This window comes from Zootoca vivipara, chromosome 10 (genome assembly GCF_965207765.1).
Source record: "Zootoca vivipara chromosome 10, rZooViv2.hap1.1, whole genome shotgun sequence".
Lineage (NCBI taxonomy): Eukaryota > Metazoa > Chordata > Lepidosauria > Squamata > Lacertidae > Zootoca > Zootoca vivipara.
The window spans coordinates 865867-881502 of NC_142593.1; the positions used below are offsets into that span (position 1 = coordinate 865867).

The 15636-nt window shown below is 41.7% G+C and overlaps 3 protein-coding genes across 11 annotated transcripts in view; 2 read left to right on the plus strand and 1 right to left on the minus strand.

Moving 5' to 3' along the window:
- The window catches only part of APBA1 (amyloid beta precursor protein binding family A member 1), a 74926-nt gene extending 73787 nt beyond the window's left edge, over positions 1–1139 (plus strand). For all 4 annotated transcript variants that reach the window (XM_035099645.3, XM_035099648.3, XM_035099649.3 and 1 more), the window contains one exon: positions 439–1139. In XM_035099645.3, the coding sequence (XP_034955536.2) occupies positions 439–510 (72 nt within the window). In that variant the 3' untranslated portion in view covers positions 511–1139. The remainder of the gene's footprint in view (positions 1–438) is intronic.
- Positions 1–15636, plus strand: part of KLF9 (KLF transcription factor 9) — a 619671-nt gene that overhangs the window by 350658 nt on the left and 253377 nt on the right. The window lies entirely within an intron of this gene.
- Positions 6800–15636, minus strand: part of ENTREP1 (endosomal transmembrane epsin interactor 1) — a 30061-nt gene continuing 21224 nt past the window's right edge. For all 6 annotated transcript variants that reach the window (XM_088652771.1, XM_088652773.1, XM_060280046.2 and 3 more), the window contains 3 exons: positions 13615–13764; positions 10370–10659; positions 6800–7630 (listed from right to left, as the gene is read on the minus strand). In XM_088652771.1, coding sequence (XP_088508897.1) covers positions 7430–7630; positions 10370–10659; positions 13615–13764 — 641 coding nt within the window. In that variant the 3' untranslated portion in view covers positions 6800–7429. The remainder of the gene's footprint in view (positions 7631–10369; positions 10660–13614; positions 13765–15636) is intronic.

The following is a 15636-nucleotide window of genomic DNA, read 5'->3' on the forward strand; positions in this document are numbered from 1 at the left end:
AAGTAAACTCAACAACTTTGAGCTGATTTTTTTAAAAATGCGGCTTTTCCTCTTTGCAAAAGAAGCTGCACAACTGTGAGCTGATCCCCCCAAAAATGGGGCTTTCCCCCTCTGAAAATTAAGTGCGTCTTATGGTGCAAAAAATACAGCGCTTGCTTCCTCCCTCCCTTCTCCCTGCAGGCCCCCCAAATCTGTTCTAGAGGCAAGGGAAACCCTCCACAACAGTGTGTGAAGTTGGCAAGCTGCCAAGGGAAAGAGTTAAGCTAAGCTAAAATCCCTTTCTTCCACCCTACCTCCAGTGGGAACCTCTGCTAGGTCTCAGTCCCTTGCGCAGATGGAAGGAGCCCTTTGATTCTCAGAAGGCTAACTATGAATGTACTTTTTAGTTTGGAAAATACACATAAGAAACTGATGCCATTATTTCTTTCCTTTGTCCAGATTCATATGAAGACCATGCCAGCTGCCATGTACAGACTCTTGACTGCACAGGAACAACCGGTTTACATTTAAGCTGCCCCACCCAGTGTGCATGGAGGACGTTTTTCCTTGTTAGTGGAGTTTTCTTGTGCTGCGTTTTGATGTCTGCAGCAACATGTCTCACTCGGTTCTCACCTTTTCTCATTCTGTGTACAAGATGACATTTTGGGTTGCACCTTTTTACTACTAGTTTTATGTAATTCTTCACAAAACAGAAAACTAACCAAGATTTTCTTGTGCACACACGCACATAAACGCACTTATTCCAGCTACACCATCATTTTATGCCTCTCTGGCTGTTAGGATAGAAAATAAAGTTAGAAAGCTCTTTTTACCAAATAGGTAAAATTCTCTTATTTGAGTAACAGAAAGGATGCAGATTTGTTTTATCCTACATAGTTGCTGTTAGGTGTATGTTAGCAACAAGCTGACAATTTTGCCCTAAAGAAAAAGTTGTGATGTGTTTGAAAAAGGAAATGGGATGACCCCTTGTCTATGAGGAGGGGGCTGCTGAAGGGTTCTGCTCATCCCATGCTGGGAATAAAATGTACATTGTCTAGAGATGATGCCACAAGGTCTTTCTCCACCACCTCCCCCCCCCTCCCCAAGTCTCCTATTTGTCATGTGCAGCATGATTTTTCTTGCAATGGCTTTTCTATTCCATACTTTCTAAGATTGAGTGGTCCACCAGAAACAGTGTAGGGTGTTGGGGCAATACTGCTGTCAGGTCTTAACTTTCTAACTTTTTTTCCATTTGTGTATGTATGAATGTGTCTGTGGGCTGTCACATTTTAAAACTGTATGCTTGATATTTATGATTTTTCAGCAAGTCTACATGCAGTTCTAAATGGTTTTATTGTTCTGAGCCAGTTTACTTCTAACATATCTTTGGTCCAAAAGTTTGTATTTAATTTTTTTTAAAGAACATTTCTCATTAATTTTGGACCATAGCAAAATAGTGGAAGGTGTAAACTTAATTTATTTTGTAATATATATATATATAAATATATATATAAATATATGTAAAGTTAATTCCATGCCTGGGATACTAAAAGAGTATGCTCACTTACTGTAGATGCTCATGCAATGAAAGAGTATTCCAAAAGGTTTTGGTCATGATATTTAAAATCAAAGGAGTCCATAGACTGTAATATGCTCCTGTGGCACCTTAAACACTTAAAAATTTATTATGGCATGATCATTTTGGGAGTAGAGCCCACAAACGATTGTGTCATACACAATACATGTATTGTTCTTCAAGGGGTCCCAGTATTCTCTGTAGGAAAGAACCTAATATTGTGTGTAGGGGGTAGGGAATCTGGAATACTACTGATAGTGTGGCAGCCCAATTTACTGTCCAGTGCAGGCATCCCCAAACTTCGGCCCTCCAGATGTTTTGGACTACAATTCCCATCTTCCCCGACCACTGGTCCTGTTAGCTAGGGATCATGGGAGTTGTAGGCCAAAACATCTGGAGGGCTGCGGTTTGGGGGTGCCTGGTCCAGGGCAAGACTGATGTATCAGGGGAAGGGGTTGGGGGTGTTTGCATGTTGCATGGATATGCACACATGTTGCAGATTGTGATGGGATTCAGTGCCCTGCCTGGGTGTTACATGCCATGGAAGTTCTAGGAGGGAAAGGAGCTGGTTGTGTGACAGGTGCTTGAGCCACAACCAAGCCTTGCGATATACACAAGTTGTTAGGGAGGCTAAGGAATGGAATGTTAATTCCCTTTCTTCATTCACAAAAGAATTGTTCATTTACAGTTGCATAATATTGCCCATATACAGGGTGAGTCCTTTAAAAGAGGCCCTGTGGATAGAGTACACATGTTCCACGGAGCCTCTTTTAAAAGACTCACCCTGTAGTAGTCTTATAGGAAATGATAAGAGAGAGAAATATTTCAACCTGGACAACTCTAGCAACAATATCTTATCCACTTGGCTAACCCCTCAGCCCACTGAAACCAAGAGGCAACTCTGCATTGGAGGGGATTTGGCTGCATGTTTTGGCCGGTGTCAGATGCTGTTGCTTTATTGAAGCAAAGTGGTGTGGCCTGGACATCATGCTAGTTTGGAAACCATTAGCAAATGTAAGCAAAGTCTTTTTCCAAAAAAAATTGGCCACATTTCCCCCAAAGCAAAACCAGAAGAATTATTTTCAACGGTAGGATTTACAGCCTATTAAAGTTATTTAGCTGTGATGCAGGGGGAGTGAGATGTAAATGAACAAAAAAGTTGGAGAAGGAGAAAAAGCCGCCCTGTGTCTCAAAAATGGCCTGGAAAAATGTGGGTTTTATGTGTGTCATTACAGCTTTTCTACCGGGACAATGGGCAGCGTGCAAGGATTGCATTTTCACTTCTGAAATAGGGAGTTGCAGTAGAAAAGAGAACAATCAGTATCCTTTGACTAAGAAATAATGACACAAAGAAATATAGGAACTGAATATCTTCAGTGTAACAACACTGCATAACTCTTATGAAATCAAAGGGATTCTAAGCCATGGGATCTCTAAATATAGTAATGTTGGTATTCTAGATTAACAGCCATAGTTTGTACAGTGGTCCCTCAATTTACGAATTTAATCTGTTCCAAATGCACATTCGTAGGTCGAAAAGTTTGTAAGTCGTAAAAAGCGGTTTCCCATAGGAATGCATTGGAAATGGAAAAATTCGTAAGTCGAGTAAACTGCATCTAAAATTCGTAAGTCGAGAAAACCCCATCTAAACCGCAATGGTTTTCCTTTCGGATGTCGAAAAAAACGTAAGTGTGCGGCCATTTTTTTTCATTCGTTAACTTGAATTTTTGTAAGTCGAGGGACCACTGTACTTAGGCTGAGGCTACCTAGATTCAGTAAGCTGTTTTGAATTGACATCTGCTTTACACAACAGCACACAACCCCTAAGTTCCTTAATTAAATGCAAAAGTAAATGTATATAGAACATATACAATTAAATTATAGTGTTTTTCACCATTTTTTCCTACCAATTCCAACTAACCTATAGCCCTTTCTTCCCCCTCCCCACAAGGAAACACACTTTCTTCCTCCTAAGCCAGGCATAGGCAAACTCGACCCTCCAGATGTTTTGGGACTACAACTCCCATCATCTCTAGCTAACAGGACCAGTGGTCAGGGATGACAAGAATTGATGTTTTAACAGCTTGTTAAGAAATTCTAGTAAGCATTATGTACTGTATTGGGATCAAAGGAAGAATTTATTTTATACTTCAAGTTTGCTAAACTCCAGCAAGAATGATAGTTGCCTACTTGTATACTTTATTAATTCTTCCATGTTTACAAAACAGTTGAAATTGCCTCTTGATTTACCATTTTTCTATGTGTGCGTCTGAATTGCATTATAATTTGCAATACTACGTTTTGGGATTTTTCAAGTACAAGCTTTTGGGGAGAGGGAGGGGAGGTCTTTGTACTTCTGGGAATAAAAAGAAATCTGTGTCTGAAGATGGCAAGTGTGTGTGTGTGTGTGTGTGTGTGTGTGTGTGTACACACATAGGGACTGAGCACAGTGCTAAAGAATATGGAATTTATACTATTGTTCTGTAAAGAGGGTGAATAGAAATAATTGAATAATGCGTCAGGAGAAGTATAGTATTGTATTTGTAACAATATTGTTCTTTGTAAACACTAAACTTGATGAGCTCTCTCTCTCTCTACATATAAATGTGAGCCTGGAATGTTGATACTGCACATTTACTGAATGTAATTTCTCAGACTTTTATCACAGGTTTCTGGCCCCTTTCTCTGTAATGCAGCTTGTGGGTGGGATGGGGTGGTCATTTGTTTACTTTTTTTAATTTTTTTGGCCTCTGTTTTGTTGTGATGTATTCATATGTGCTACATTCCTTTACTTAACAGAGTGCTAATGTCTGTAAGACTTGAAACAATAAAAAATGAAACAAACCAAAAAAGGGCATTAGATTATAGCCAAAACTTCATTAATGCTGAACTAGGAAGGTTTATTCTGATTGAACTACCTTGTTAGTAATGGATTTCCATTTCCACAACCTTCCAGAACTCCATAAATATTCGTATCCATGTTGGGCAGAGAACTCTCTATGCTCATAACAACTCCCACTTTTACAAGAAGCTGCAATTAATGATTCAGTCCTCCATTTTTTTAACATAAAAGAATATTGGTGAAAATCACTAGATTAACTTGCTTTACCCTTACAAATATGCACATTATGAAGCATAATTTACTTTTAACATTTGAAGAGATAAAAGTGTGATTGCACTTAGTTTGAAATAGTTATGTCTCACAAACAACATCCAGGGCTACTTAAACGGAGTGCTTTACTGAATAATAATAAATAAATAAATGATAATAATAATAATAATAATAATAATAATAATAATAAATTTATATATATAAATGTAAAAAGGACATGTGGGTGTTTCCACTTTTCACCAACACCACTTGACCAATTGAGGTGAAATTTTGACACAACATAACATGCGAATGTCCGAAGGATATAGTTCGCTAAGACAGATGTCACACCTCCGCCAGGTAAAAACCCAAAAAAACCCTGTTCCAGAATGCAGCACTCAGCCAAAAGTGCATGCTGGGAAAAGAATCAGGTTACAAACCAGTGCCCTCTAGCGGTGGCTACGCTGGTACTGCACCTATAAAACCTTCCCTTTCAACAGCACCTTGACTCCCGTTTACATACTATTCCAAAACATTTACAGACTAGACCAAATGGAGGTAATGACTCGCCTGGGTGGGGGTTGGGGGGAGGAGGGATGGGATCATAGCTGCCAAGTTTTCCCTTTTCTCACGAGGAAGCCTATTCAGCATAAGGGAATTTCCCTGAAAAAAAGGGATAACTTGGCAGCTATGGATGGGATAAGTCAGGCGACAGTGGGACCAGTCACAGGGATGGGACGGGGGGTGATACATCATGGGTTGGGACAGAGAGGGGGGAATCACAGGGATAAGACGGGGGAGGGGGACGTTATGGATCGGCAGAGGGTGGGGGAAATCACAGGGATGAGCCACAGCAACGTGTGGCAGGGCCAGCTAGTAAATGATAAATTTATTATTTATACCCCACCCATCTGGCTGGGTTTCCCCAGCCACTCTGGGCGGCTTCCAACAAAAGATTAAAATACAATATTCCTTCAGATAGTTAAAACTTTCCCTAAACAGGGCTGCCTTCAGATGTCTTCTAAAAGTCAGGTAGTTTTTTCCGTTGACATCTGGTGGGGGAACATTCCAGAGGGTGGTGCCATTACCAAGAAAGCCCTCTGTCTGGTTTTCTGTAACTTCGCTTCTCGCAGTGAAGGAACCCCCTGAAGGCCCTCGGAGCTGGACCTTGGTGTCCGGGCAGAACAATGTGGGTGGAGATGCTCCTTCAGGTACACTGGGCCAAGGCTGTTTAGTGCTTTAAAGGCCAACACCAAAACTTTGAATTGTGCTCGGAAACATACTTGGAGCCAATGTAGGTGTTATGTGGTCTCCGTGGCCACTCCTAGTCACCAGTCTACCTGCCGCATTCTGGATTAGTTGTATTTTACGGGTCACCTTCAAAGGTAGCCCCACGTAGAGAGATAACCAGAGCATGCACCACTTTGGCAAGACAGTCCAGACAGGGGGAGTCTCAGCCTGCATAACAGATGGAGCTGGTAGACAGCTGCCCTGGACACAGAATCATAGCTGCCAAGTACCCCGTGTTTCCTTACCATTTCCCAACGGTCTGCCGTTTGAGCTCCTCTCCCGTAAATCTCCCTTAAATCCGCTCCTGCCAGCAGCCATTTTTCTGGTGCCGGTTTGCCAAAAAATGGCCGTCGCTGGCACCTGAAATAGCTTCTACGCATGCCTGGCGGCCATCTTGGGGTGGCCACATGGTGGCGGCCATCTTGGAGGTGGCCGCATGGCCACCCCTAAGATGGCCACCACCATGCGCCCCCCCCCAAGATGGCCACCGGACAACTTCCGCTGCTGCTGCTGCTGCTAATCCCGTGTTTTTCTGTGGTGCAAGACCTGCTTACAAGGCTGTGGTTCATCAATGATCCTTGAAGAACCCATTGCTATCCTTCAGTGATGTCTTGCATGAGTAAATAGAGTTGGTTTGTTGTTATGCCTAATAACATGAATTGAATATGTTCTTTAAACTCTGCATATATTGTTTGTTCAACAAAGGGTAGTGAAAACACTCAGAGGTGCGGTCCTTCCTTGTATTTTCCTTGTACTTTCACCTTAGCCTTTTTCCTGAATGGGACAGCAATGTACGCTCTTCTAAAGGCGGCTCTCCTTATCTCAACACTTTCAGGTAGCATGTTTAAAAAATTAAAGCCAGGTTCATTCAATGGCTGAAAGGCCCATTGTAAACTCTTTATATTAACTTTGTTTTCACTCTTAACACAGCACATGAGGACAACATTGGTGTTTTCCATTACATATTTATCCAGCTGAATAGTTGTGACTGAGGGTGTGATTCATCTGCTAATGGGTGTATAGCACCAATTGATCTCCAGAGAAGGGTGGAGGAGAGAGAACACTTTTAGTTTGACATCAATTCCATAGATATGGTAACTCTATCCCATATTTCCTTGGAGACGAAACACAAGCAATTAACAGCAGATCGCAAGTGAAACCACAGCTACTGGAGGCATAAAGCCCTTCTACAGAAGTTTTAAGTTAAATCAATTGCTTCCAAGCATCTTCAAACACATGCTCTTATTTCTTCCCTACATCCCAATAAAAAGTGCTTCTCATATATACAAATTGCACCTGAATATCCTTGAATTAAAGACAGCTTCAAATTGGAACGTACTGAGGTTTTCCTAGAAGTAACTTCTTCCAACAGTGTCCTCAAGTATTGTTTCCAAAAGCATCAATAAGTATGAAACACAGATTAACTTGCTTTTGCACAGAGTGGTTTTCTGGTCTGTTCATTGCATCTGATAAAAGCACTCATAGCTATGAGTTCAGAGCACTGTTTCGCGTACAACTCCAATGAGACTATGTGGCCGTTCAGGCTCTGACCTCTGTGTTCTCTCCAGCCACCGGGTTTCTGCTGTAGTAAAAGTACTCACATCCCCACAGCTCTCCAAGTGCAGGAGTCCCGGGTGCCTTCTAAAAGGCAGCGTATATGCCTTTGATGCAGATGAACAAGCAGGGATCATTACCTTCACAAAAAGGGGGGAGAAAGTACAGTTTTGTTTACCTTATAACACCTTCCATTCACATTTTTATATCAAGGGAGGAAAGCAGCTACTTTTCATTATGAAAATCCCAACAATCTTAAAACACTAAAATGGGCCATTCGGTATGTTGAAAAACAGTCAAGCCACATGTGAATTTGAGCCTGTACAGTCATACCTCGGATTAAGTACGCTTCGGTTTGAGTACTTTCAGTTTAAAATTTTAAGCTTAAAATTCTACAAGGCAGACTTAAGCAGTATGTGGACCGAGAACTCCCAGAAGTGCAAGCCAGATTTCGAAGGGGCAGAGGAACCAGAGACCAAATTGCAAACATGCGCTGGATTATGGAGAAAGCTAGAGAGTTCCAGAAAAACATCCACTTCTGCTTCATTGACTACACAAAAGCATTTGACTGTGTTGATCACAGCAAACTATGGCAAGTTCTTAAAGAAATGGGAGTGCCTGATCACCTCATCTGTCTCCTGAGAAATCTCTATGTGGGACAAGAAGCTACAGTTTGAACTGGATATGGAACAACTGATGGCCACTGGTCCCATCACCTCCTGGCAAATAGAAGGGGAAGAAATGGAGGCAGTGAGAGATTTTACTTTCTTGGGCGCCATGATCACTGCAGATGGGGACAGCAGTCACGAAATTAGAAGACGCCTGCTTCTTGGGAGAAAAGCAATGACAAACCTAGACAGCATCTTCAAAAGCAGAGACATCAACTTGCGGACAAAGGTCCGTATAGTTAAAGCTATGGTATTCCCAGTAGTGATGTATGGAAGTGAGAGCTGGACCATAAAGAAGGCTGATCGCCAAAGAATTGATGCTTTTGAATTATGGTGCTGGAGGAGACTCTTGAGAGTCCCATGGACTGCAAGAAGATCAAACCTCTCCATTCTGAAGGAAATCAGCCCTGAGTGCTCAGTGGAAGGACAGATCCTGAAGCTGAGGCTCCAATACTTTGGCCACCTCATGAGAAGAGAAGACTCCCTGGAAAAGACCCTGATGTTGGGAAAGATGGAGGGCACAAGGAGAAGGGGACGACAGAGGATGAGATGGTTGGAAAGTGTTCTCGAAGCTACCAACATGAGTCTGACCAAACTGCGGGAGGCAGTGCAAGACAGGAGTGCCTGGCGTGCTATGGTCCATGGGGTCACGAAGAGTCGGACACGACTAAATGACTAAACAACAACAACAACACTTCGCAGACCCATCTGGAACGGATTAATCCACTTTCCATTACTTTCAATGGGAAAGTTTGCTTCAGGTTAAATACGCTTCAGGTTAAGTACAGACTTCCAGAACCAATTACACTCATACTTCGGATTAAGTACGCTTCAGGTTGAGTACTCCGTGGACCCGTCTGGAAGGGATTAATCCACTTTCCATTACTCTCAACGGGAAAGTTCGCTTCAGGTTAAGTACGCTTCAGGTTAAGTACTCCATGGACCGTCTGGAACAGATTAATCCACTTTCCATTACTTTCAATGGGAAAGTTCGCTTCAGGTTAAGTACGCTTCATGTACAGACTTCCGGAACCAATTGTGTACTTAAACCGAGGTACCACTGTACATCAATTTATTTATTTGGAATGCTACCTAAAAAGACTCTCATTAGTATTTTATTGATGGGTCTATAGCACTTACTCCTAACGACAGCAAAACTATTCAGTAATCCAGACAAATGAGTTGTATCCACTTCTTTGCTTTTAAAAAAGTTTTTTTTAGGATAAAAGCAACAAGAGGCCTATGGCAAACAGGCTGGTTTCAAATCCTGAGCAATTTCTACTCCTTTCCTAGTTCAGCATGGAATTCGACAAGCAGGAAATAATCTCGCATTTGATAGCAACCTAGGAAACCAAATATACAGGTACAGGTATATATAATTTATAAAAAAAATTATACCCCGCCCTTCCCGGTTTTAAAACTGGGTTCAGGGTGGCTAACAACAAATATAAAACATGCATTAAAATGTGACTTAATAGCAGCATAAGAACAACATAAAATACAACATAAATGCAGCATCAATGTCAATAAAATTCAAAAATTCAGGGTCATTTGGGGGGGGGGAACCCAGATATATTAAGAGACAATCAATTCCACTAGCACATACTCCTTTCCCTCTGTTTGTGGTGTTTTTTGACTTACCCACCTCCCAACTCCAGACTTTAGAGGGCTGCGGATAATCAAAGGGGCTGGTCTGTATTTTTTTTTTGTTTTGCTAAATGAGTTTGGAAGCTTCATCAACAGGTATCATGGTTGTTTTCCAAGCGAGTAAAATATTATTCCATACTTGTCAGTAGTACTACATCAGTATATAATGAGTTTTTTCTGCATTAACATGATCACTACCTCCACATGAAGTTAGCATATGTTTATCCTTCTTGCTGTTTCACTCTGCCATAGGGATGAGCTTAAAAATTTCATTTTATAAATTCAGAAGTGAAAAGTTGGTAAATAAAAATTATTGACACAGATCCACCACCTATTGTCACTAGCTCCAGGCTTAGAAAATTGTGACTAGATTTCTCCATCACCACATTCAGTCCCTAGCATAAGAAACCCTAAACTGTTTGATTCTGACTGAACTATTATTTTTCCTTTCAAAAAACCAAGTTGACACAGGCCAGCAAGACTTACAAAACTGCAGCTACAAAATGAATCTGCATCCTGAAAGCCAGAGGTGTCAATTACAGTTCAGTTCCAATAATCAATTACCTGCTCAAGGAAGCTGGCACTGTGGATGGCTTCCTCCATGTGCTCTTCATCTGATTTTAAAACACACTTTATGTCTTCCACTAGTTCATGTATGTCAGGGGTCATGGTGCAGGAAGACTGCTCTAGAAACCTTGCCACAAGCAGTTTAGTATCTATGTAGGATTTGTAGTCTATCAAAGACCGAGGTCGTGAGCGCAAGGCCTTCGCTCTCAGACTCTTTCGCAAAGTGACAGTAGCTAGTTCTGGTTTTAATTCTGTTTGGGTAGCAGCTTCACAACTCAGCACTGGACCTGAAAAGAAAAAGAAAATGCTTGTGGGTAGCATGTACACAGTCTTGCATCCAGTGAGGGCTTTGCACTGACTAGCAGAAGCACTTCAAACACATGATGTTTGCCAAACCCTCCTACCTCCCAAAAGAATAAGGTAGATCAGCTGTCTTTAAATATAAAAAGGGAACCTGATAATCACAGGTCTTACAAAAGTGTAGAAAGAGTCAAACAGTATTAAGGATATATGTATTTCAGAGGCACCTAGTTTTTAGAGGAGGAAAACAATATTTTTTTTTTGTTTTCTTGAATTGTCCTAGGCATAGCAGCCAACTCCTAGAGGCCCAGGTGCCTTTGCCCCCCATTAAATATTTGAGGAAGCTTTTGCAAAGGGGGAAAGCTCCATTTTTTTAAAAGATCAGCTCAAAGTTGTGCAGCTTTTTTTGCAAATGGAAAAAGCCTCATTTTGGGGGGGTCAGAGTTGTGCATCTTTTTTTGCAAAGGGGGGAAGCTCAATTTTTAAGGATCAGCTCAAAGTTGCTGAGTTTCCTTGTAAAGGGAAAAAATCCTTGTAAAGGGAAAAAATTCTGTCTGGAAACTGTAGAAATTGGTCCCTTTCATAAAGAAAATAAGGAAAGGGACCAATTTCTACAGTTTTCAGACAGATAACCTAATCAGCCAGTCACATGTCTCTGCAGACAACAACTGAGGCCTAGGCAAGGGACCAGGAAGGGAGCTAGCTCTCTTATCTCCCTGCCTGATCTCTTGCAATCAGCTGCTGAGCGGATTCCTTTCGATGCACTCATTCCCTCGTTAGCCTTTAGCTCTTTCTTTCTTTCTGATCTGCCTTTAGCCCCTGGACAATTCGGCTCCAGGGACCACGCATTCGCTCCATAAGACACACAGACATTTCCTCTTACTTTTTAGGTGGAAAAAAGTGTGCCTTATGGAATGAAAAATCTGGTACAGTCATACCTTGACATCCGAACGCTTCGACTTCCGAAGGTTTCGACTTCCAAAGTCGACAACCCCGGAAGTCTTTTTGCAAGCAGCACTTCATCATCCGAAAACCTCGACTTACGAAGACATTATGAATCCATTGCTCCGTGTCCGCTTCTCTGGAGCAGCAGAAAACAACCTTTCTCCCTCCTCTATATGACATCCTTTTATATATTTGAACATGGCTATCATATCACCCCTTAACCTTCTCTTCTCCAGGCTAAACATACCCAGCTCCCTAAGTCGTTCCTCATAAGGCATTGTTTCCAGGCCTTTGACCATTTTGGTTGCCCTCTTCTGGACACGTTCCAGCTTGTCAGTATCCTTCTTGAACTGTGCTGCCCAGAACTGGACACAGTACTCCAGGTGAGGTCTGGCCAGAGCAGAATACAGTGGTACTATTACTTCCCTTGATCTAGATGCTATACTCCTATTGATGCAGCCCAGAATTGCATTGGCTTTTTTAGCTGCTGCATCACACTGTTGACTCATGTCAAGTTTGTGGTCTACCAAGACTCCTAGATCCTTTTCACATGTACTGCTCTCAAGCCAGGTGTCACCCATCCTGTATTTGTGCCTTTCATTTTTATTTTATTTTTTGCCCAAGTGTAGTACTTTACATTTCTCCCTGTTAAAATTCATCTTGTTTGCTTTGGCCCAGTTGTCTAATCTGTTAAGGTCATTTTGAAGTGTGGTCCTGTCCTTTTTTGCCCAAGTGTAGTACTTTACATTTCTCCCTGTTAAAATCAACTCTGCCAGGGAACTCACAATCAGAAAATAAGGTGGTAAATTGTTTGTGATAGTACTAAGGTAAAGGTAAAGGGACCCCTGACCATTAGGTCCAGTCGTGACCGACTCTGGGGTTGCGCGCTCATCTCGCATTATTGGCCGAGGGAGCCGGCGTATAGCTTCCAGGTCATGTGGCCAGCATGACAAAGCCGCTTCTGGCAAACCAGAGCAGCACATGGAACGCCGTTTACCTTCCCGCTGTAGCGGTTCCTATTTATCTACTTGCATTTTGACGTGCTTTCGAACTGCTAGGTTGGCAGGAGCTGGGACCAAGCAACGGGAGCTCACCCCGTCACAGGGATTCGAACCGCCGACCTTCTGATCAGCAAGCCCTAGGCTCTGTGATTTAACCACAGCGCCACCTGGGTCCCTTGTGATAGTACTACATATGTATAAAGCGACCCCTATTTTTTTTATCCCAAAATTAAGAAATCAGCATTTTAAACATCAAACAGAATAACTTTGAGCTTTTTTTGGGAAAGTCACCCCAAGTTGTTGAGCTTTTTTGAGGGAAGTTGCCCAAAGTTCCTGAGCTTTTCCCCCCTCTTTTTTTTTGCAGCAATCAGCCAAAGTTAGGGTTGCCATATTTCAAGAACCAGAACCCGGGCCACCCACACCAGGGCCAAGCCCCTGTGCATTCACCACCTGTATATAAGATGACTCCCATTTTTGGACTAAACAAATTTAGCAAACAGCAGTGTCGGACACAGAAAAATTGAATGGTAAAGCGCAAATGCAAGCTTCATCTGCAAAATGGCATCCCTGAAGGTATATTTTACAAAATTGTTGCTAGGAATAAGAAACTACTAAGGAATACACACTAACAAAACAGACAGACAGACACAAAAATTTTACATTAGTTAACTTGCTCCTCCAAGGCATCAGTCCAATTACAGATCAAAAAGTCTTAAATGCAAATAGACCTCTTTTATTTTGCAGCCTGAAATGGCTGCTTACCTGGCTCTTGGGTGGGCGGCAGTTGCAGCCCAGCATGGCTTCCCCTCTTCCACCAGGGGGACAAAAAGCCTATTTGTCATGACTGGTGACTGGGACCTCCTTTGCCACTGTGGATGGCAAGATAACCTGCTAACACCAAAATTGGAACTGCCCAATGGGGCAAAAACAGGGGCAGAGCCAGTCCACTGGCTGAAAATAAAAGTGAGTGGGTCCACAACTGAAAAACCCCGTCACCTCTTGGTGGAAATCCATGCAGCACGGGATCACTTTTTGATCGTTTCCTGAGAGGCTTTAGGACTGTCTTGCAGGTTGCTGCAGGGACTAAACTGGCATCTGGTTGCAAGGTGGTCTCTCTAGTTATAGAATTAAGTTCATCTCCGCCTACTGCAAAAACAAAGAAACAACTCAGAAGGGACAAGAAAATAAGTTAGAATAAGCTTTGTATGTAATGAAGTGTGTAGAAAAAAAAGATCCTCGGGACATGTATTAATATTTATATCAAACAGATTTCTATGACTATTTTTAAACCAAATATTGGCTCCCAAGCAATTATTTTTAAAATAAACTATGTATTACTCACACTAATTTATTTGTAAAAGAGAAAAAATACTCCTTGTCACAGGTAGCTCCAACAGGGCATTCTAGAGAAACATCCAAAAACTTGTTTACTGTGTGTGTCACATCTGACAAAACTATGTTCACATTACTCATACTTATCAGGATGGTGAGCTGGTTCCCTATCCTCACCCTCTACCCCCCCCCCCAATCCAACAGCAAGCCTCCTCCTACCATTGCGGGCTTCTTGGGATGGACCCTCCACATGGTCTGAGTAGACCACAGGAGACTTCTATAGGCCGAATGACCTGCCCAGTGACACAGAGCCACACCTCAGTCCTGTGCACAAAGGCTCACTTAATCTGGGATGTCTGAATCTGACATCACCCAAGTTGAACAGCTGGGTCCATAGAAAATGGAGTTAATTCATAAAGACATAATAAAAACAATTAAAAATTGGGAGTACCATCTCAAATCTGTCAAACACAAAGAAGCAAACATTGTAGACAAAAAGAAAAGGCCAAGTTCATTCCTTCAGTAATACAGTGGAACCTCGGTTTTCCAAAGTAATCTGTTCCGGAAGACTCTTTGACTTCTGAAACGTTCGAAAACTAAGGATCAAAGGGCAGTTGGCAAAATCCATTGAAAAAGTGGAGAAACGTGCCTTGGGAGCCGTTCAACTTCCGAGGCACATTTAAAAATGGAAGCAATTACTTCTGGGTTTTTGGTGTTCAGGTTCCGAATTGTTTGGCTTCTGAGACGCTCAAAAATCAAGGTTCCACTGTAATACAAAAATGATATAATCAGCTTTGGAAACAAATGTTTTGGGTACTGATACTGGCCCAGTTCCTACGGTAGTGAAATGAAAATAAGTTAGATGATGATGATGATGATGATGATAATAATAATAATATTGTTTCTACCCTGCCCGTCTGGGTGTAGACAAAAGCTTGCTGAACCACAGATTCAACTCAATTCAATTCAAGATCAGCTTGAATTGCTAAAACCATCTGCTAACCTCTTTAGCTACTGCCTACAAAGGACAAATCAACAGGAGAACTGCAAAGATGGGGTGAGTGGCAGACAAAGTCTTGTTCAGGGCTCAAGAGCTACTTGGCTAGCACAGGAACTGTGACAGCTCCTCCCATGAGAAAGCCATGTTTCAGGGTTTCTGTCAGAGATGCACAAAGTTAGCATCATCCAGCTGCTCTGCAGTTAGACAACCAATACTGTTCTTTGCCACCAACATTTCTAAAAGCATTGTATTAACAGAAATCTACTATAAGTCAGCTCAAATCTATTTGTCCTCGTCCATCTAGTGATACAAAGCCATAAACTTTATTCTATCGGTTCCTGAATTCAACATTTCCCTGATAGAATACAATATTTCTGAAAAAAAAAGTTTAAATAAACCAAATGCATTTATTCAAAACCTATTTAAAACTTTTTTCACAGACCAACCTGAGTAGAACTGCATTCTATTTTTTTGTTTGCTCTTATCTGAAACAACACTGTAATTTTTTTAAATTATAAAGTACTGTTGAACAATCTGGTGAATTTTCTATTGAATCTGTTTGAAGCTCAAAAGCAGAGGGTACTTTCTCCCATAATTTAGATAAAAATGGTTCGTCACCCCTTATTCCTGATGTGGGGTTCTAGGAACAAGTTTTGCAGGTGAATCACATTTAATACTCTTAACTG